This window comes from Pygocentrus nattereri, chromosome 30, assembly GCF_015220715.1.
Source record: "Pygocentrus nattereri isolate fPygNat1 chromosome 30, fPygNat1.pri, whole genome shotgun sequence".
Lineage (NCBI taxonomy): Eukaryota > Metazoa > Chordata > Actinopteri > Characiformes > Serrasalmidae > Pygocentrus > Pygocentrus nattereri.
The window spans coordinates 20168918-20191863 of NC_051240.1; the positions used below are offsets into that span (position 1 = coordinate 20168918).

General features: G+C 41.3%; 1 protein-coding gene across 4 annotated transcripts in view; it reads left to right on the plus strand.

Moving 5' to 3' along the window:
• The window catches only part of gulp1b (GULP PTB domain containing engulfment adaptor 1b), a 77824-nt gene that overhangs the window by 51412 nt on the left and 3466 nt on the right, over window positions 1–22946 (plus strand). For 2 of the 4 annotated variants that reach the window (XM_017722241.1, XM_017722240.1), the window contains exons 3-11: window positions 6530–6591; window positions 8761–8832; window positions 9700–9798; window positions 9921–10058; window positions 11612–11728; window positions 14760–14846; window positions 15012–15236; window positions 19878–20013; window positions 22343–22437. In XM_017722241.1, coding sequence (XP_017577730.1) covers window positions 6530–6591; window positions 8761–8832; window positions 9700–9798; window positions 9921–10058; window positions 11612–11728; window positions 14760–14846; window positions 15012–15236; window positions 19878–20013; window positions 22343–22437 — 1031 coding nt within the window. Of the gene's footprint in view, window positions 1–4096; window positions 4122–6529; window positions 6592–8760; window positions 8833–9699; window positions 9799–9920; window positions 10059–11611; window positions 11729–14759; window positions 14847–15011; window positions 15237–19877; window positions 20014–22342; window positions 22438–22946 lie in introns of those variants that run through there. The other 2 variants (XM_037536572.1, XM_017722242.2) reach the window with 2 other exon arrangements.

A 22946-nucleotide genomic window follows, 5' to 3' on the forward strand; every position in this document is an offset into this window, starting at 1 on the left:
CTCAGCAATGGAAACGGTATGTTTTGCCACACCACTTTTGGAGGTGTGGATCCACCCCTGGTGTCATTCAGCCCTATGAACACATCAGGAAAGTGTTACCAGAAACAAACATTTCACACAAAACATATCCAGAATGCTCAGCTGCTGCCGTGTCTCAGCAGCAGTGTCGGTTTGTGTTGTTGTCCTGCATTAATTGCAGCGTGCTGGGTGAGAATGGGCCCTTCACTAACCCAAACAGTGTGTGACAGCTGAAGTGTCGGTGGATGAGTTTGTATTGGCTCTTTGACGGAGGTGTCAAATAAACATTGCTGTCCTCAGCCGAGCACTTAATTTTACAAAGAGCTTGTTTTGGACATTGTTGAGTGCTCTCTCTCCCTCTCTCTCTCTCTCTCTCTCTCTCTCTCTCTCTCTCTCTCTCTCTCTCTCTCTCTCTCTCTCTCTCTCCCTCTCTCTCTCTCTCTGTCTCTCTCCCTCTCTCTCTCCCTCTCTCTCTCTCTCTCTCTCTCTCTCCCTCTCCCTCTCTCTCTCCCTCTCTCTCTCCCTCTCTCTCTCTCTCTCTCTCTCTCTCTCTCTCTCCCTCTCCCTCTCTCTCTCCCTCTCTCTCTCTCTCTCTCTCTCTCTCTCTCTCCCTCTCTCTCTCTCTCTCTCTCTCTCTCTCTCTCTCTCTCTCCCTCTCTCTCTCTCTCTCTCTCTCTCCCTCTCTCTCTCTCTCTCTCTCTCTCTCTCTCTCTCTCCCTCTCCCTCTCTCTCTCTCTCTCTCTCTCTCTCCCTCTCTCTCTCTCTCTCTCTCTCTCTCTCTCTCTCCCTCTCTCTCTCTCTCTCTCCCTCTCTCTCTCTCCCTCTCTCTCTCTCTCTCTCTCTCTCTCTCTCCCTCTCTCTCTCTCTCTCTCTCTCTCTCTCTCCCTCTCTCTCTCTCTCTCTCTCTCTCTCCCTCTCCCTCTCTCTCTCCCTCTCTCTCTCCCTCTCTCTCTCTCTCTCTCTCTCTCTCTCTCTCCCTCTCCCTCTCTCTCTCCCTCTCTCTCTCTCTCTCTCTCTCTCTCTCTCTCTCCCTCTCTCTCTCTCTCTCTCTCTCTCTCTCTCCCTCTCTCTCTCTCTCTCTCTCTCTCCCTCTCTCTCTCTCTCTCTCTCTCTCTCTCTCTCCCTCTCCCTCTCTCTCTCTCTCTCTCTCTCTCTCTCTCTCCCTCTCTCTCTCTCTCTCTCTCTCTCTCTCCCTCTCTCTCTCTCCCTCTCTCTCTCTCTCTCTCTCTCTCTCTCTCCCTCTCTCTTTCTTTCTCTCTCACTCACTCTTTCACTCACTCTCTCTCTCTCTCTCTCTATATATATATATATATATATATTGAGCTTGCTGACTGAGTAAATGGTGTCAGGTCAGGCAGCTGACTGGAGAGAGAGACACCCTTTTCCCCATTCATCACAGCTTGTTTTCTCCTCTCCAGTAGAGGAGTAACAGAGACATATCTGTTTTTTTTCCTATCATCCTGCCGCAGGCACCAGCAATATACACCGTATCTTCACTAGGGCTTTATAGTTTTTTTCACCGATACAGATAACCGATTTTAAGGAGCTTGAAAATTGGAAAACTGATAATATTGGCTGACATTCAGACACACAAATAGAAGGAAAAAGCTAAATGAGTGGAGAAACATAATGAGGGCAGATGCTTTCAGACAAGTGCACTGTAGGTCCACTTTTCAGCAATTAAATGTAAACGATGCTCTGTGGCATGTATAAAAACACTCAGCAGGACTAGATGCAGGGCTGAGCAAGAGATTGCTGCAGTTTTCATTATATCCTCCATTATTCAACATTGTCTTAAGTTTTAATTAGGGGACATTTAACCTAATAACACAGGGCTTGTGAACTGGTAGTCTGGCTCAAAGAAAATAGATGTGCTGGTCTTCCTTGAAGCACAAAAAAGGCCTTAATTTATAAATAATTAGTTGTTTTTTCCTCAAATCATTCAGCCTTACTCAGTTGATCTCAGTTTTGATTAAGATGGCAAGTAGAAAAGATCTAAATAAGTTGGTAAGAGGGTTCATTATTGGGGCATGGACTGCAGGAGCTTCAGTCACAGAGACTGCTCAGCTGACTGGTGTTTTAATAGGATCAGTGACTAAAGTGACATGTACATTTAAAAATAGAGTAGGAAATTGTGACAAATGCACATTCAGCGACTGACGCTTGTGTATTAGTGTGATTAGTGTGGAAAAACAGAAAAGCAGTTGTTCAGGTGACTGAGAATAGCAATGCAGGAGGCCAGTCCGTCCACAGCTATATATACAGAGAGATGTTATAGTGAGGCTGCAGTTCATAAACCCTGCATTGCAAAGACAAATGCACATTTGGAAAGCAGTAATTTGGTCAGATGAGCTTTCTTTACTCTCCACGAGGGTGTGAGTACATGTGTGGCATAAACCAAGATGACATTATAGGCCTGAAACCCTGAAACCCTTACAGTGAGGGGTCCAGTGGCTCTATCAGGCTGTGGAGAGCATTTTTCCCATTGATTCTGATTGATCATCTTTATCCTGCAATGAGACATTGCTGTCCTGATGGTGGTCTCTTCCAGGTTGGCAGTGGCCTTGTCCACAAGGTACGAGGGGTCACTCAATAGTTTAAGTCAAGAGATCTCAACCCAGTTGAACACCTATGAGAGATTGCACCAACGTATTAGACAGTGTTCTCCACCGCCATCAACAAAACACCAGTTCTTAAACACGAACAAACAGCAGTGGAGCTTCCCAGATACATACGTTATTTACGTTAGACCTTTTGCCAGTTTAACAGTTTAACAGTTTAGTCTGTATTGCTCTATTAAAGGTGAGTATGTGAGTATTTGTTGCTGCTATTTTGTCAGTGTCTGTACCAGCTGGCTTGAGTAGTTCTCTCCACATTAGAACTGTTTATTCATTATAATATTAAACAAATCACAGATTACTAATATACACCAATCAGGCATAACATTCTGACCACCTCCTTGTTTCTGCACTCACTGTCCACTTAATCAGCTCCACTGACCGTATAGCTGCACTCTGTAGTTCTACAGTTACAGACTGTAGTCCATCTGTTTCTCTGATACTCTGTTACCCTGTTCTTCAGTGGTCAGGACCCCCATGGACCCTCACAGAGCAGGTACTATTTGGGTGGTGGGTCATTCTCAGCACTGCAGTAACACTGACGTGGTGGTGTTGTGTTAGTGTGCAGTGTTGTGCTGGTCTGAGTGGATTAGACACAGCAGTACTGGTGGAGTTTCTGAACACCTCAGTGTCACTGCTGGACTGAGAATAGTCCACCAACTAAAAATATCCAGGGAACAGCGTCCTTTGACCACTGATGAAGGTCTAGAGGATGACCAACACAAACTGCGCAGCAGCAGATGAGCTGTCATCTCTGACTTTACATCTTCAAAGTGGACTGACAAGGTACGAGTGTCTAATGGAGTGGACAGTGAGTGGACACAGTGTTTAAAAACTGCTGTCTGATCCACTCGTACCAGCACAACTCACACTAACCACCACTACATCAGTGATACTGCATTGCTGAGAATGATCCACCACCCAAATAGTACCTGCTCTGTGAGGGTCCATGGGGGTCCTGACCACTGAAGAACAGGGTAACAGAGTATCAGAGAAACAGATGGACTACAGTCTGTAACTGTAGAACTACAGAGTCCAGCTATACGGTCAGTGGAGCTGATAAAGTGGACAATGAGCGGAGAAACGAGGAGGTGGTCATGATGTTATGCCTGATTGGTGTGTGTGTTCTATCGGCAGCAATTTTTCTAATCTAAAAATCTAATTTAAAATCTGTTTAGTCATAATATCTGATATTTTACTGATCAAGCGATATATTGAATTTTGATATATTGACTGTAATTGTTCCAAGCCAAAGGAAGGTGGCTCATCAAGTGTGTACTGTGTCTTTGTGTTTGATTTGGACTGCAGTTCCTTCCAGTGAGCTAAAAAAAACAAAGCTATTTTGAAAAGCTTATGAACAGAGTTTCTCAACTTCACAGACAGATGGCATAAAAACTGGCAACCCTTGTGGATGAAACAGAGAGCATGACTGTCGATGACCCCTAAGAAAATCAGCCACACAGCAAGTCGAATGAGGCTGAAAATGTCAGTAGTGGCCATATTTCTTGTGTATGTCAGCAGATTGGAATGAAATGACTTTGAGTCATGTGTGAAGATTTCCTAATAAACATTATGCGCAGTTTTAAACTTCCTGTAAGTCCGAAACTGTTACCATGCTAACATCATAGTGGACAGTGTTTCTAAATGACTGATGTTTTGCAGAGAAAATATAAGTCTGAGTTGTATTTTTTGCTTATTTTCGCTTCCCTGATAAAAACTTGTGTTTCTGGAATAGAAACTTTATTAGAGAAATAAAACATTGTTAACCTAACGTGATTTTTAAGGTCTCCAGCAGATCCTTAAAATGTCTTACAAAGTCTTAAATATGACAGAAATGAATGTAATATATAAATATGAAGGTCATAAAATGTATGAATGTCTATTTGAAATGTTTTATAAAAAAAGCTTGAGAGTATTTTGTACTAAAATGAACTGATTTTACTGTAGTAATAATAATAGACAGAGTAGCACCATCTTACCTACAGTGCAGCTATATTGTCTGAAAAACACAAAATAGCAGCTCATATTGAAGACTGAAGGACCCCAAATCAGGACATTCATAAATAATGATATCTAAACACTGTATTGAAAACGGAGACAACTAATCCAGAAGAGTCCGCCAATCAAAGTGATCCAGCTGACAGCGGCCCTGTGGAATCAGCGGACAGAAAAGCTTATAACAAAATTAAATGAAACACATTGAAAAGCATGTGTAAACATATATAGATTAAAGGTTGCCAATAACTCTGTAATTACACATGAATAACATATGTAACAACAATGTAACTACTGATGACTTAGGCAATGTTACAGATGGATCACATGCAATTACATGTGTATCAACTAGTTTTTCCTCATGTAATTAAACAAGTGTAGTGCAGTGTGTGTTACACTTTAAGTGGACAATTCCTGTGTAGTTATGTAGGTACTGTGTAATAATGCAGTTGTAATGTAGACATTGCTTTGAGGGTAATGTACCACATTTAAGTAATCTTATAAAAGTTACGTTTTAGGATAAGGGTAATCACATTTATGTTATTACCCTTGTCTAATTACATGAGAGATTAGGTTATTACAACTATCAAGATACACTTGTGTAATTACATGAGGCAAAACTGAAGTTGATACACATGTGTAATTACATAGGCTGTAGTTCTGCAAGCCATCTGTAATTCAATTCAATTCAATTCAAGTTTATTTGTATAGCGATTTTTACAACGATGTTGTCACAAAGCAGCTTTACAGAAGTTTGAAAACATACAGTTATAACATACATCCCTCAGTGAGCAAGCCAGAGGCGATGGTGGCAAGGAAAAACTCCCTCAGTCTGGAGGAAGAAACGTTGGGAGGAACCAAGACTCACAAGGGGAGAGCCGTCCTCCTCTGGTCAGACAGTGTTTACAGTTTAATGAGCTAAATACCAAATAAAAGAACCAGAAGGGAACATAGATATGAGAGAACCCTGAGACACTGGGATCCCCACACTCCACCATCAACAAACCTGTGTGATCGCGTGAGGTGGTGGGTCAACAGCACCAACATCTCAGTTCACCATAAGTCTCTATGCCCATGAACCCCTGGATCTCCTGCCTTTATCTAAAGGGGAAGGCTAATTATCAAAAGCTGAACTAAAGAAATATGTTTTCAGTCTGGACTTAAAGGTTGAGACGGTGTCAGAGTCCTGAACATTAACTGGGAGATTATTCCACAATTTGGGGGCTTTGGAAGAAAAAGCTCTTCCCCCATTGAAGTCTTCTGAATTTTAGGAACCAGTAGAAAATCAGCATCCTGGGATCTGAGTAAACAAGGCGGTTCATAATGGGAAAGTAACAGTGACTAAATCATCAGTAGTTACACTGTTGCAGCATGTTATTCACAAGTAACTACAAAGTTATTAGAGACACTTAATATAAAATGGGACCAATTGATTTTAATTTTATATATATATATATATATATATATATATATATATATATATATATATATATATATACACATATATATAGATTGCATGCTAAATTTTAGTGTGTGCACAGCTATGCTGTGAAAATTGCATTATTTTTTGCTGTGCTGATGATCTTTAAAAGGTATTCAAAGGCAATGAATTTGATTTTAAAAGTTGTGCGGCAGCTTGTTTTACTCCAAGTAATTGGTCCATTTCTTTTGGTCTGTTCATCGTGCTCACATGACAGACACTCACATGTTCAAGCTGTGTTACGGTTGAAAAAGTGGAATTGATCCAGTTTGTTTGAAGCATGTTAAGGTTTTCTGATTAACATTGTGCACAGTTTTCCACTTTGCCCATTCAAGTCTACAATACTTACTGCAGCACATTAATCTCAGAACAACATGAGTGAATAAGCAGCTCAAAAACTCTTTCTCTTATTTTGCAGATAAACCCATCATGCACAACCCTGAGGCCCTGGTGAAGTACCATGTAGCGTACAGTGCTAAGGTACAGTACTGTTTTTATAGCCCATTCTCGATGACTCATGTTTCCAGTGGAGACTGTGTAGCTCATTCACTGCACAACATCGGTTTCAGACTGATGAAACTTTTATACGAATCACACTTTAATAAACCAACCTGAGAGATTCAATCTAGAATCTAGACTCAGTGGTTCAAGCCTGGGGCAGCTTCTATTGTACAGAATAAGAAGAAAAATATACACTTCTTTAAGTAGCCCATCACTCTTCTTTACTGCTTTGTCAACATGCCGAATGCTTTCTGTACTTTATGGTGCACTAGTAGGAGTGTAATAATACAATGTATTATACCGCATCATTCAGTACAAGCTTCTCAATTCAGCAAAGGCAGATGTTGAACAGTATATTCACTAGACTGGAGCAAATAAAGTACTCAGCCTAATCATAAAAATAACGAGTTCCCCAGCTGGCAGACAGAAAATCACAGTGCGTAGTTCACCACCTCACTTTGGGCTTCACATCAGTTTGTGCAGAGTCCCCATCACAGCCCAGTCAGACTCCACTGTCAATGTGCAGAGTCCCCATCACAGCCCAGTCAGACTCCACTGTCAATGTGCAGAGTCCCCATCACAGCCCAGTCAGACTCCACTGTCAATGTGCAGAGTCCCCATCACAGCCCAGTCAGACTCCACTGTCAATGTGCAGAGTCCCCATCACAGCCCAGTCAGACTCCACTGTCAATGTGCAGAGTCCCTGTCTCACAGCCCAGTCAGACTCCACTGTCTATGTGCAGAGTCCCCATCACAGCCCAGTCAGACTCCACTGTCAATGTGCAGAGTCCTCATCACAGCCCAGTCAGACTCCACTGTCAATGTGCAGAGTCCTCATCACAGCCCAGTCAGACTCCACTGTCAATGTGCAGAGTCCTCATCACAGCCCAGTCAGACTCCACTGTCTATGTGCAGAGTCCCCATCACAGCCCAGTCAGACTCCACTGTCGATGTGCAGAGTCCCCATCACAGCCCAGTCAGACTCCACTGTCGATGTGCAGAGTCCCCATCACAGCCCAGTCAGACTCCACTGTGGATGTGCAGAGTCCCGTCTCACAGCCCAGTCAGACTCCACTGTCAATGTGCAGAGTCCCGTCTCACAGCCCAGTCAAAAAATCAGAGACCAATCTTTATTTATTTAATTTCCAGTCAAAAGCCATTACAATTTATTACAGTACAGGTTATTTTCAGTAGTTTTTTAGGAGATCATTTTAAATGTAAGATAATCCACAGGCACAGAGAAGTGGGCTGCCTGAAGGAAAATAAGTGGAAACAAACAGGAGTTTCCAAAACTGAAAATTATTAAAAGTTACAGAGAAATGTGACTCCTAACAGCCATGCAAGACCTGGCAGACACCAAAACTGTCCCCATCAGATAAACAGCACTGAAAGCTTTCATCTCTGAGAGAGAGGAGAAAATCAAGCTGCTTCAGATCTGAAAACATCTGAAAACACATAGGTGTTTATGTAAATCCTTCCACTGTGAGAGGGTGACTCAGCACTATGGGTCTGAAAGGATGTGTAGCTGTTAAGCACTTACTGAGAAAAGAGATTAGGCAAAAAATAACATTTGCAAGTCAAACAAAGAAGCTGCTGATGATCTCAGAAAAATAGATTGACCCCACAGTCCAGACCTCAACATCACTGACTATGTTACAGAATGTTTGAGTGCTTGGCTGGTGGGAAGTAGAAAATGTAACCAGACTAAGACTGAACTTTGGAGGAGTGGAAGAATTCCCCTTCCAATTTCTTTGAAAAACCGTTGAATTAGATTTTTTTACTTCTCACAATGAGACTAATCCCAATTACAGATTTACTGATCAATCCATAAAACCTTACTCCACATCTCAGATGTGCGGCTTTAGTGTTCTAATTTATTTTCTTTATCTTTTAGTTTTTTGTCTATTTCCAGTGATGTTGAGGTCTGGACTCTGGGCTGGTCAGCCTGTTTTTCTGAGATCACCAGCAGCTTCTTTGTTTGATGTGTCTGTTTTCTCAGTAAGAGCTTCTTGGCAGCTACACATCCTTTCAGACTCATAGCTGTGAGCTGTCTTCTCACAGTGGACGGATGGACAGAAACACCTAATTAAATTCTAACTAATTACATTTGGAAATGTTGTGATTGTTTTGTGTTTTGCATCCTTCTAGTTTTTAGGAATCACAGAAGTTGACCAACCGAAAGGAACAGATGTTGTTCGCATAGCCGTGAGGAAGCTGAAGGTTCGTATGTGTGTGCGTGAAAGAGCGCATTATTCACTGAATCCACAGACCACAAAAATGTGCTTACACATCCTTAATTTACTCATCTGCGTTTATGAGTTGAAGCTGTAACTTTCATGCTAATTAAATGTCAATCTGCAAACATTTTAACTGGCAAGTTTACCTCCCAACCCAGTTTAACACACTGATGTTCTGTTCCAGTTTGTGCTGCTGGCAGTACATAAAACTGGAGGTGTGGATCGAGGAGCGGCATTCGCTGGAGAGCAAAAGGAATATGCTCTATTCTAATTTCAATGAACACCTTTATTCATTCATACAATTTACTCAAAATGGAGATGTTCCTAAATGTCATGATCCATTAGGTGATGAGTGAGTTTCTTTAGATCTCGGCTCAGATTATAATGGAGCTTGTTTAAGAGCATCATTGCCATCTTTCACGTCCCTTCAGAAAAGTTCTTGTGCATGGGGTTGAACAGCAATCTGTCAAAACATCTTTTTTGTTACTGGTGTGAAAGCTGCCTCTATGGAATACGCCAGAAACAGCTAGACTGATGTGGACCATGGCTCCTGGTTGTTCTATTAGTTTAAAGCTTCGGTAGCACATTTTGAGGAAAGTCATGCTCATGTTTGCTTTTCATGTCCCATTACAGTTGCTGGTTTGTTAGGCCAAGGCTTGCTTCTCCAAACAGCAGCAGTTTTGTGATGGCTCTTGGTAAACACTCCTCGATGAGGCTATTTGAATATGGGTGGCCCTCTAGTGGCCTTTAATAAAGCACCACTCTCTCCACAGGCTGTCCACTCTGTCGCTGTTGGATATTACTGATTGCTCATTTGGCTGCACATAATTGACATTTTTTCTTTCCTCAGTTTCAAAGGCATATCAAAAAGTCGGAAGGCCAGAAGATTCCCAAAGTTGAACTGCAGATATCCATATATGGAGTGAGAATATTGGATCCAAAAACAAAGGTAATCAATAAATGACCCTGCATGATGTTATAACAGTCATTGGAATGCTGCGGCGATGCTGCGTGAATATGAAGAAAACAGACTTAGATCGTGTTGTAGTTCTCATTTCTCTCATGTTTCAGGAGATACAGCACAACTGCCAGCTGCACAGGATGTCCTTCTGCGCTGATGATAAAACAGACAAAAGAATCTTCACTTACATCTGCACTGAGCCAGAGACCAAGAGGCACCTGTGCTACGTGTTTGACAGCGACAAATGTGTAAGTCTGAGTTGTGGGGTCATTGTGGGTCATTACTGTGTAGTACAGTACTTTAGTACAACAGACGTTTACATTGTACCTTATGCACAGTGCCAGTTTTGTAGAAGTTATTTCTGTTTGGTCTCAAGCAAAGTGAAATTATGAAATTAGTACTAATATACAACCAGAGATGCTTGGCTTAATGATTACAAATAAACTTGAATGAGTTCAAAGATTTTAAATAGAATTTGAGCAACATGATCTCATTTAAGTGACCAAATTCTCATCACCGCAACACAAGCATTGGAGACGAATCTGTAAATCTAATGATTTTTGTCTTAGCTTTTCTTTTCACAGACCGCATGCCGTTTTCAGACTAAATATTTTACAAACTGTTTTTGTCAGATTCCTTTTTTGAATGAAAAAAGTATAAATCAGTAATGAGAAACACTTGGACACGTTGCAGTAATGAGAATTACGGTGGAACATAGAAAAATGAACTCCACAAACCTTTGGCTGTAGCATCTGGAGCTCCAACTGACATGTGATATGGAGATTTTGTATTTGCATGATTCTTATGACACGCCACAGATTTATGGATATTTATGGATATGTTTGGAGATAATTTTGTGAAAAAGGCTCATAAGCTGTGATGACAAATTTTGTTCTGTAATACAAGGTGATTCAAAAAGATTCATCCGATTTCAAAGCGCCATATTTTTACAACTGTGAGGTGCCTAGGAACCAATCACATACCAGTTGAAAAAAGGGGTCATTGAGTTTCTGCCTGACCTTCAAGAGTTGTGGAGATGTGACCCCTTGAAAGTGAATCCGTGAAGCTCCAACTGCTCAGAGCGTTCGAAGTTTGGTTCCACAACACTAGATGAAAGAGCCGTGAATGCAGCGACACCCAACATGCTCAATCCAGTATGGGATGAATTTGACTATGGCGTTAATGTTGTCCGTACAGCTGGAGGCGGTTCATACTGAGCACTTGTAAAATTACATAATAAACTTTAAGCTCATTTAAACCATCTACAGTTTAATCTCCCAGTATAATACTGCTGTGTTATTATGACTGGTTTTTGTTATGACAGATGCCGTAATGTTTGATCTCTTATTCTTCTGTAGTTAGCCATCCTGAAATCAAACATTGTGACATCATGACAAGTACAACTAGTGGAAACACAACACTGTTAGGTCTCTGGTCATAATCTTATTTAACATTCACTACCATTAGAAATATCAAGCTGTATTTAGTGCTTTGGTTGATGGGTCAGTTTCAGTCCTTTGGATGGTTCAGATCAGTTTCAAACAGAATTAATTGTCAGTTTCGGACTCAAAACAATGTTGTGGGTTAGTTTCAGGCAAAATGTTGTCAGGTTCAAGAAGGGTTTGGACTACAAACCTAATGTGGATGGAGATGGGCTGACCTTGAACAGGACGTTCTCGTACTGTTCAAGAGTTTAGACAAGCTCTACTTCATATAACTACCGTGGTGTTTGAAATTCATTAAGCCTTATATGTCAATTCCATTGATTTCTGATTGCTGTGGGTGAATGGCTGGTGTTTAGGCAGAAGAGATCACTGTGGCCATTGGTCAGGCGTTTGACCTGGCCTATAAAAAGTTCCTGGAGTCTGGCGGGAAGGATGTGGAGACAAGAAAACAGATAGGCAACTTACAAAAACGGGTAAGACAGAGACTTAAACACTATCAAATACAATGCAGTCTGAAAGTAACCGGACAGTGACACAGTTTTTGTTGTTTTGCTCTGTACTCCAGAACAGTGGGATTAAAGTGCAAGTGAAGTTAAAGTCCAGCTTTACTGGATGAACCAGATAAGACTCTCAGCTGTTTTTATACACAATGCTCCCATTTTAGATCATTTACCTGTTTGGTCCTTTCTCGTTTAGTTGGATATAATTGCGTCATTGGTTTATACACAGAGTGGCTAACGCAGGTTCTAAAGCTGTGTCATTTGCATCTATAATCTATTATAAAGCCAAGGAAATCTGTTAATTTTATTTTAGTCATGATGCCCAATTTGTTTCTGAATGCAATGTAAATCAAAACAGCTCAGTTCTGCAGCACTTGCTCTCAGGCAACCAGCACATGAATCTGAGCATCGCATTCTCCTTATTCACTGTGACCCAAACTCATAGAAACTGTGCCACATTACCTGAAGCATGCTGTTCTAAGTGAGTCCACGGAAGGAAGAGAGGAGAAACAACACAGGATAAGACGTGAGTGAATTTCAAATTGAATAATCAAACGCCGGCCTGCAGTGAAGAGGAAGAAACAAATTTGTCCGACCCACATAATCAGAAACCTGTTTTGGTACTGAAAACAGGTCCTTTCAGTGTGGAGCTCTTTCAAGTTTAAAGATGATGATGGCACTCAGTGTTTTCTGCTAGTAGTACCATGAGCAGTTTAAACAGCACCAGTATTGTCACAACAAAATACAAAACCTAGGCCTGCAGACTGCTTCTACAGACATTAGTGAAAGAATGGGTCGCTCTCAGGAGCTCAGTGAATTCCAGCGTGGTGCCGTGATCGGACGCCACCTGTGCAGCAAGTCCAGTCGTGAAATTTCCTCACTACTAAATATTCCACAGTCCACTGTCAGTGGGATTATAACAAAGTGGAAGCGATTGGGAACGACAGCAGCTCAGCCACGAAGTGGTCGGCCACGTAAAATGACAGAGCGGTCAGCGGATGCTGAGGGGCATAGTGCGCAGAGGTCACCGACTTTCTGCAGAGTCAATCACTACAGACCTCCAAACTTCATGTGGCCTTCAGATCAGCTCAAGAACAGCATAGAGAGCTTCATGGAATGGGTTTCCATGGCCGAGCAGCTGCATCCAAGCCTTACATCACCAAGCGCAATGCAAAGCGTGGAATGCAGTGGAGTAAAGCGCCACCACTGGACTCTAGAGCAGTGGAGACGTGTTCTCTGGAGTGACCAGTCACGCTTCTCCATGTAGCAATCCAATGAACGGTACTTCTCTGACTGCATTGTGCCGAGCGTAAAGTTTGGTGGAGGGGGGATCATGGTGTGGGGGTGTTTTTCAGGAGTTGGGCTCGGCCCCTTAGTTCCAGTGAAAGGAACTCTTAAAGCTTCAGCACCAAGAGATTTTGCACAATTTCATGCTTCCAACTTTGTGGGAACAGTTTGGGGACGGCCCCTTCCTGCTCCATCATGACTGCACACGAGTGCACTAAGCAAAGTCCATAAAGACGTGGATGAGCGTTTGGTGTGGAAGAACTTGACTGGCCTGCTCAACCCGATAGAACACCTTTGGGATGAATTAGAGTGGAGACTGCGAGTCAGGCCTTCTCAACTTCTTGTGCAACATCAGTGTCTGACCTCATAAATGTGCTCCTGGAAGAACGGTCAAAAATTCCCATAAACACTCCTAAACCTTGAGTAAAGAATCCCCAGAAGAGTTGAAGCTGTTATAGATGCAAAGGGTTGGCCGACATCATATTAAACCCTATGGATTAAGAATGGGATCTCACTCAAGTTCATATGCGTGTGAAGGCAGATGAGCAAATACTTTTGTAAATATAGTGTATATAGTGAAATATATCCTTAATGACTTCAAAGAAATCCTTGTTAACTTTAATTTACATTGAAAATTAAGAACCTTTTCCTGTATCTCCTGTAAAGTTACCATTTTGGAGATAGAGGTTTTTACTCTGGGAGGTGAAAATATACAAACTATAATTTGAGTATTTTTCTAATATGAACCACTTTTTACAGTGTGTCCTACTGGACACTGCGGCTCAAAATAAGACCACTAACTTATTTCTGTGGCATTTGTCAGTATTTAGGAAAGTATGAGATCTGATTCACATCTGATTCAGTATGAAGAAGTAACCCTGGAATAACCTTAATAGGCTAATAAAATCTGAATAACATTAGGTGTCAAAATCCACTGTTAAGAGGTAAGAACACACTGGTCGCATGAAGGGGAATACCACCGATTTTTCAAAGTTTCTACATATTTCAGTTGTTGAAATCAGAGTCGTTCAGAGTGGTGTGATGCAGCTCCTTGTGAAGAAACATAAATCGGATTACCTTACAGTATAGAAACCAGGGGTTGCATGTCTGTACACCAACTATAGCCATTTTATTTACTTTCCAAAAAGTTGTACATCAGAAAAAAATGGTCTACTATTTTGCAGATACACCCTGTATGTATCTGTCCACTCTGTAGAATTTAACGAATGCATAGACCACAATGTTTTCTCAAAATTGTTGTAAGACAGTGCATCAGGCAGCATATTCATAACTGCTTTATGGGATTGCTGCTGAGGTAGCTTTAAACGCTTCAGACGTCTGACGTCTGGTTCCTGTCACCACAGCTGTGAAACATTTTGCTGTGAAGGTTTCTTTGGAAAAGTGCATTTCACATCAAATCACTCATAATGACTGTTTACATCTTAGTATAGCTATGTAGAAACTTTGAAAACTCTGGATTTTTCCTTTAAAGTAAAGCAGAGAAGCTGACAGACCACAGAAGACCACAAACTCACTGAACAGAAACAGAAGTTGTGTCACTGGCAAATCACTTACAGACTTCACTCGCGTACATGTTTGTGGAAGTTTGTCTCTGCAATAATGCTAGATTTCTTCTGTATCTTCAGTTATGATTATTGCTAATGATCAAGATTTTAAATGTGGCGTTCTGACGAGGCTATTTTTGTTACCGTTTCAGATTCAGGATTTGGAAATGGAGAATTCAAAGCTGAAAAAGCAGCTTCAGGACCTGGAAGACCAGCTGACCAGCACTCAGTCATCACCAGTATGTTAGATTATCGTAATCATTTATCAGAATAAAGCATAGAAGACAATCATAAACTACTACTATAAACTTTCCAAGCTCTTTTGCTCCTTTTTAAAATGTTTTCAAAGTTGTCTCGCTCCTTTTTCTGTCTTTCGCTGTTCTTGCCTCTCTTCCTCTCAACAGTTGCATGTAAACTCCACTAATGAAGCCCACACGCTGCAGAGGCCCTCTGCCCTCTTCTGCTGGGCTGATGACGTCACCTCGCTCTGCTCTCTAGACATTTCCTCTGTCACACTAACGCCTGCCAGTTCACCTGATTCCAACCAATCAGCAGGCCTGCTCACTCCACCTCCTGCTAAACCCGCCCACTTTCAGCCAGCCAGTGATTGCAGTGTTCCTCGGCCTCGAGTAAATGTGTTCTTCAGCTTTGCTCTTAGATAATTTAGCTTAGACAGTTAGAACAGTCTAATAATCTGCAATGCTTTTCTATATTTGTCACACGGAATTCTTTAAGATCTTCATACAAAATGTATCATACAAACTCAGTTTTCAATATCATTTCATTTATTGAAGGAAAAAAGTTTTGCAACAACTATATCACCTGTGTGAAAAAGTAACAGCCCCCTAAACTTAACGGGTTTTGCTGCTGTACACTCTCATAAAAAAGTGATAAACTGCCACTGAGGTGGTACCTCAAGGGTACATCTCAGTACCTTTAGTTAGGGAACATAATTGTACTATACTCTATTGCAGTGATCTTTTTTAAGGCTGTACTGACTCCACCCCTTTTTGTCTCCAGACCTTTTATTATTTTGTTCTAAACCATTTGGTTATGAAAAAATACAAATATGTAGTTTTTACTGGGAAAATCTTACTTATGGTACACAATTGGATCTTAAAACCACTGTTGCACCTTTGAGGGAACATTTACATTATTTGTATCTCAATGAACAAAAAATGTACCTGAAGCGAGGGGGGCGGGCGCATGCCAAACCCAATTGTGTTTGAGCATCAGATCACAGGCTGATGACCAGTCATTCTCCTGCAGGGTTTTCTGGTAGAGAATAGAACTCATGGTTCTGTCAGGGCCTGAAGCAACAAAGCTTCCTCACACTGTTTCACTGCTACTACCATGTTTGAGTGCTGGTGTGATGTTCTTACTGTGGAATACTTTGGCAGCTTCACACCAGCTGCATAAGGACCACTGTTCTTTGGTGTTTTTTGGCAATCGTGAGAAGAGCCTTTAGTGCCTCTTGGTTAGGAGAGGTTTTCATATTGCAACTGCCCCATGGATACCATTTTCACCCAGTCTCCTTACCCGCTCTGAACACTGACCTAATCTGAGCGAGGTCAGCAGTTACGTCGATGTTCATCTGGGTTCTTTTTTGACTTCCTGGGTGAATCGTTGCTGTGCTGTTAGAGGAGGCCTCTTCTGAAGATTCACTACTCCCGAGTTTTCTCCATTTGAAGACTGCTCTCACTGTGGTTCTTTGGAGTTCCACAGCTTTAAAGCTTTTTCCAGACTGATGTATTTAAATTTAGCCTCCTTCACATTTCTGGAAAGGTTCTATTTAAGTGATATTTAGCTTCAACAGGGCTGACAGTAATCAAGCCTGGGTGTGTCTAGTTTAATTTAACCCAATTTTCAACTAAATTTGGTTGACTGGGGGGCAATGACTTTTTCACACAGGGCCAGATGGTTGAAACAATCATTTTAAAAAACTGCATTTTGTGTTTACTCAGACTGCCTGTGTTTTATATTCATTTTGTTTGAAAATCTTTGTTGAGTATGTGACAAATATGCGGAGAGGGCAAACGCTGTTTATGGCAGTGTATAATATACATTTCCTCTAATTATCAAATTAAACCCAGACATTTACATTGAGGGAATTTAACCTTAAAAGAATACTCCAGCATATTTCAGCCTAACCTCTATTAGGAATTTCTATATCATGCTAATGCTTGCCATTAACATTAATTTTAACACAATTATACTTAGAAAGAACAGAAAGCCTGTTCACAGTACACACATGTATAATGGAATAGTTGAATTCTTCACTAAAGATGGTAACAAAAAGGGATTCTGGAAATCTTTTAGTCATTAAACCCTAAAGCAGTTATTATCTTTACACAGAATATTTAATCAAATATGAGCATCGTATGGTGCTTTTTAATCTCACGCAGATACGTCATGAAGCAATAACTTATCTAACTGATCTCAACACTGTTCTGCAGCATTATTTATCAATAGAAATCACGTTAAAATCAGTTTGCAATTCCAATGAGCCAGATGAAGTTAAATTTACCTTAGAGCCAGTATAACTCTGCATTACAGCCAGTATGACTCTGTCTTATAGCCAGTATAACTCTGCACTAGAGCCAGTATAACTCTGCACTAGAGCCAGTATAACTGTCTTATAGCCAGTATAACTCTGCACTAGAGCCAGTATAACTCTGCACTAGAGCCAGTATAACTCTGCACTAGAGCCAGTATAACTCTGCACTAGAGCCAGTATAACTCTGCACTAGAGCCAGTATAACTCTGCACTAGAGCCAGTATAACTCTGCACTAGAGCCAGTATAACTCTGCACTAGAGCCAGTATAACTCTGCACTAGAGCCAGTATAACTCTGCACTAGAGCCAGTATAACTCTGCACTAGAGCCAGTATAACTCTGCACTAGAGCCAGTATAACTCTGCACTAGAGTCAGTATAACTCTGCACTAGAGCCAGTATAACTCTGCACTAGAGCCAGTATAACTCTGCACTTAGAGCCAGTATAACTCTGTCTTATAGCCAGTATAACTCTGCACTAGAGCCAGTATAACTCTGCACTAGAGCCAGTATAACTCTGCACTAGAGCCAGTATAACTCTGCACTAGAGCCAGTATAACTCTGCACTAGAGCCAGTATAACTCTGCACTAGAGCCAGTATAACTCTGCACTAGAGCCAGTATAACTCTGCACTAGAGCCAGTATAACTCTGCACTAGAGCCAGTATAACTGCACTTATAGCCAGTATAACTCTGCACTAGAGCCAGTATAACTCTGCACTTAGAGCAGTATAACTCTGCACTAGAGCCAGTATAACTCTGCACTAGAGCCAGTATAACTCTGCACTAGAGCCAGTATAACTCTGCACTAGAGTCAGTATAACTCTGCACTAGAGCCAGTATAACTCTGCACTAGAGCCAGTATAACTCTGCACTAGAGCCAGTATAACTCTGCACTAGAGCCAGTATAACTCTGCACTAGAGCCAGTATAACTCTGCACTATAGCCAGTATAACTCTGCACTAGAGCCAGTATAACTCTGCATTAGAGCCAGTATAACTCTGCCTTATAGCCAGTATAACTCTGCACTAGAGCCAGTATAACTCTGCACTAGAGCCAGTATAACTCTGCACTAGAGCCAGTATAACTCTGCACTAGAGCCAGTATAACTCTGCACTAGAGCCAGTATAACTCTGCACTAGAGCCAGTATAACTCTGCACTAGAGCCAGTATAACTCTGCACTAGAGCCAGTATAACTCTGCACTAGAGTCAGTATAACTCTGCACTAGAGCCAGTATAACTCTGCACTAGAGCCAGTATAACTCTGCACTACAGCCAGTATAACTCTGCACTAGAGCCAGTATAACTCTGCACTAGAGCCAGTATAACTCTGCACTAGAGCCAGTATAACTCTGCACTAGAGCCAGTATAACTCTGCACTAGAGCCAGTATAACTCTGCACTAGAGCCAGTATAACTCTGCACTAGAGCCAGTATAACTCTGCACTAGAGCCAGTATAACTCTGCACTAGAGCCAGTATAACTCTGCACTAGAGCCAGTATAACTCTGCACTAGAGCCAGTATAACTCTGCACTAGAGCCAGTATAACTCTGCACTAGAGCAGTATAACTCTGCACTAGAGCCAGTATAACTCTGCACTAGAGCAGTATAACTCTGCACTAGAGCCAGTATAACTCTGCACTAGAGCCAGTATAACTCTGCACTAGAGCCAGTATAACTCTGCACTAGAGCCAGTATAACTCTGCACTAGAGCCAGTATAACTCTGCACTAGAGCCAGTATAACTCTGCACTAGAGCCAGTATAACTCTGCACTAGAGTCAGTATAACTCTGCACTAGAGCCAGTATAACTCTGCACTAGAGCCAGTATAACTCTGCACTAGAGCCAGTATAACTCTGCACTAGAGCCAGTATAACTCTGCACTAGAGCCAGTATAACTCTGCACTAGAGTCAGTATAACTCTGCACTAGAGCCAGTATAACTCTGCACTAGAGCCAGTATAACTCTGCACTAGAGCCAGTATAACTCTGCACTAGAGCCAGTATAACTCTGCACTAGAGCCAGTATAACTCTGCACTAGAGTCAGTATAACTCTGCACTAGAGCCAGTATAACTCTGCACTAGAGCCAGTATAACTCTGCCTTAGAGCCTGTACAACTCTTCCTTAAAGCCAGTATAAATCTTCCTTAGAGCCAGTATGACTCTACCTTAGAACCAGCATGACTCTGCCTTAGAGCCAGTATGACTCAGTCTTAGAGCTTGTATGACTCTGCCTTACAGTCGGTGTAACTTGCTCTTCCGTAAAGTTTAATCCAAAGCTTTGCCTGAAGTTTATCTCCTCAATAATTCATTCACACTTCTTTAGCCTGTTGATTCAGACTAATTCACTAACAGTATCATCACTGAAGGCTTTTTCTGGGGTATTTTGTCTCCACTTGATTGAGGAAGTAGCTCTCAGAAACGACTGTGATTTGCATGACAGGCTTGTCTGTTATTATTTGTCAAATTAGTGTAGCAGAGACTCTGGGTTTTCAGTACAAGTACATGGAAACACATGAAAATGGTGCGATGCAGACAGAGATGAGGTTGAAAAACTGGAGTACTTCTTTAAGCTTTGTTGTCTGTCAGAACTGTTGTCTACAGTGTCTGGGAATCAGTGTGATGTCATTAATCCAAGAAATATTTTGTTAATCACAGACTTGTGCTGCGCTGTTCATGGTGTTCAGTATGATGTAAGAATTGTGCTGTTTTTAGGCTGGAAGCATCCCAGCGAGAGCGTCCTCTACAGACATATTTGACATGGTGCCATTCACACCAGCATCTTCCTTGTCAAGAATACCAAACGGTAACGGGACCCCACCTCTCCCTCCACTGTCTCCCAAAGAGAAAGGTGAGTGATCTCAATACACATACAGTAGCAATCAGACATTTGGACACACCTCATTTCTAGAACCATTTTTTTTACCTTGTTTAAGTTACTTATCATATTACGCATAATCCATAGCATCTCATTTCAAAGACAGAATTCCTTTTTTCCCTCATCTTCCATCAAAATGAATGACTGTTTTCTGCTTCTGATTTTTGATTGCTGAAAAATAGTACTAACTAATAATATTGTTTTCTCCTCCCACCACTCCCTCCGCTCCCACCTATCATCAAGAGAATATGCCCAGTTAGCTCAGAGACCCTCCCTTATACTGTCTTTAACTTTTGGAAATACATCCCCATATGAAAGGAACATGTTTCATGATTTTTTTAAATGTTCTCCAACAAGTTTCAGGCAGCCCTCAAGATCCTTGAAAAAGCGTCTGAAGTGGTTACTTGAGAGAAGAGTATGTGAAACTGTGTCAAGCTGTACAGTGGCTGCTTTGAAGAATCTATAATATAAGTTTGGCTTGTTTAACATTTTTTGGTCAAAAAACAATTCTGTATGTTTTTTCATATGAGGATGAAAATTAAAATAATTGGCCTAAAACAAAACTGAAATTAAGGACACACTGACAATAAACAACAGACTAATAAATTCTGTAAAGGCAATAAATTCCATTATTATTTGCTATATTTTGCTCTTTGGCTGTTGTTCATGATTTTTTTCATCATTTTATAAACCGTGGATACAGATGGCATTACCACGCTGGTGGAGACGGTCCTTTCTGCCTCTGACGTCTTGCTGTGCTCTGCATATGGAGCGAGATGTCATGTGGTGTAATGGAGAAATTCTTCTCTCCAAATTTTCAGCCTTTTACCAAAGCACCCTTCTTCACAAGATGTTTGGTGCATCCCTAATTTCATAGCTTTTATGGCTGCACTGTTAGTCTGGAAAGTGTTATAGATGTCCAAAATGTGACTGGTATTTGACTGTATTAAAGGACACTACACCTCTCACCTAAATTATTAAACATAAACCCTCATTTCCACAGTCAGGACCTAATCACACCTCTCTAAATGAAGAATTACTCAGCCAGCCGGTATTATAGTCCTTGTAGTTACTGAATAACAAGTCTTAATGACACCAAAGTAATATTGTTTGTAATAAAGTTATGCACTCTGGTGGCAGTATTCAGTTTCTATGCACTCCAGCACGTGAGCAACCCAGCACTTTTTCTATTTCTTAGCATGCCACAGTGCGTCACTCAACATTTTGCCATTACTATGTCAAATATAAAGCCATATAAAGACGACTGAAAGCCTATAGTACATGGATTTATAATTAGCACAGAGAACAACAGTCGTACTTCTAGACAAATGCAAACGGTCTGTTATCTCAGCTAAAATTACTAACTGAGTATCTGTCAGGTTGAAAACAGCAAGAGGTACTACACTAATGCCAAACTCTGAAACTACTGGAACAGCAAAGCCAACTCCATTGTTTTTTCTAGGGTCTGAAGACACGAGTTTATTATCGATAGAGACGATCAAATTCTCAGCTTTTATTTCCTGATATTTTCATCTAGATTGGCTAAACAACTTAAAACATGGCACCTTTCGTTTGAACCCATTCATTTTCAACTGAGTAAAAAATCTTAGAACATGTGACTTTTCTTGTTGCTGAGATTTGCTCTGCCAGACCAGTTGTTTAAACAGTTAACAGCTCTGAACATCTACTCTTGGTTTGGGCTCTGAGTTTCACCTGTGAAGGTTGCACTTGCTTTTAAATAGGATAAATATGAAGGTGAAAAGTAAGCCACTTTGAAGGTGAGACAAGAGATAAAATCAAGAGGCATTGCACAAGCACCGAGCACAGCCATCACAACACTTTGGAATGTCAGGTCAGTCGAGGAAACCAACAGCAGCTGATGACAGAAACACTGTGAGAGCTGTGAAGAAAAATCCCAAAAGAACAACCTCCACAGAGCGCAGGTGAAGGTACCACAGTCCACCGTTTGAACAGACATAGAGAGGCTGTAAGGTGCACTACTTATCCAGTTTACAGAGAAGTGCATCCAGTCTATTCAGGAGGAACAAGACAATGACCCAAAACACTCTGCCAACACAACAAGGTCTTCGTTAGGGGGAAAAGTGGAAGGGTTTAGACTGGTCTGTCACCAGGGCTTAACCCAACTGAGCACCCCCCTGAAGAGAAGACTGAAGAAAGGAACCCCCCAAAACAAACAACTAATCACAAGGAAAAGCTACATTACACTGGTAGAATGTAATAAGGGTGACTGTCCATCTATCATGTAACTGCAGTTCTCAGACCTGGTTTGTCTTTTTTGCAGGTATAGATCTGTTTGGAGCTGTGCCCTTTGACCCCTTCATCTGTGGCCTTGCTGACTATACCCCAGATATCCAGTCCAAGCTGGATGAGATGCAGGTGGGCTCATCAGATTATTGCTCAGTCTGACTGCATTCAGACCTTTATTTAACTGTTCAGACATGGTTAATTAGCTATCAAGCACAAAACACTGGATCGCAGTCGAGCCGTCTGTCTGCGTTCACAGTCTGTTGTAGAGCTGTAGAAAGTATTAGTGATGGTCTCGCACAGAATCTTAATTTTCATACTGTTACAAGCCTTCCTGTCAGCTGAGTCGACTGTTTCAGCTAAATCTGTGGTGCAAAGCGTGTATTTTGTAGGAGATTTTTAAAATATGCAGCTCCTCACACTTTGAAGTGGGATTATGACAGAATTCCAAATTTAGGCAAGAGAGAATTAATGCCAATTGCGTTAATCACGAACAGACTTCAAATATTTGTCAACAGAGGAGGAGATTGACAGCTGGTATTAATAGATCAAAGGGACCGCACAGGCAGCATTGGCTTGGCTGGATTTGCCCTGATGTGTCCTACTCCAGTTTTAATTCACATCTTAATCTCCCCTAATAC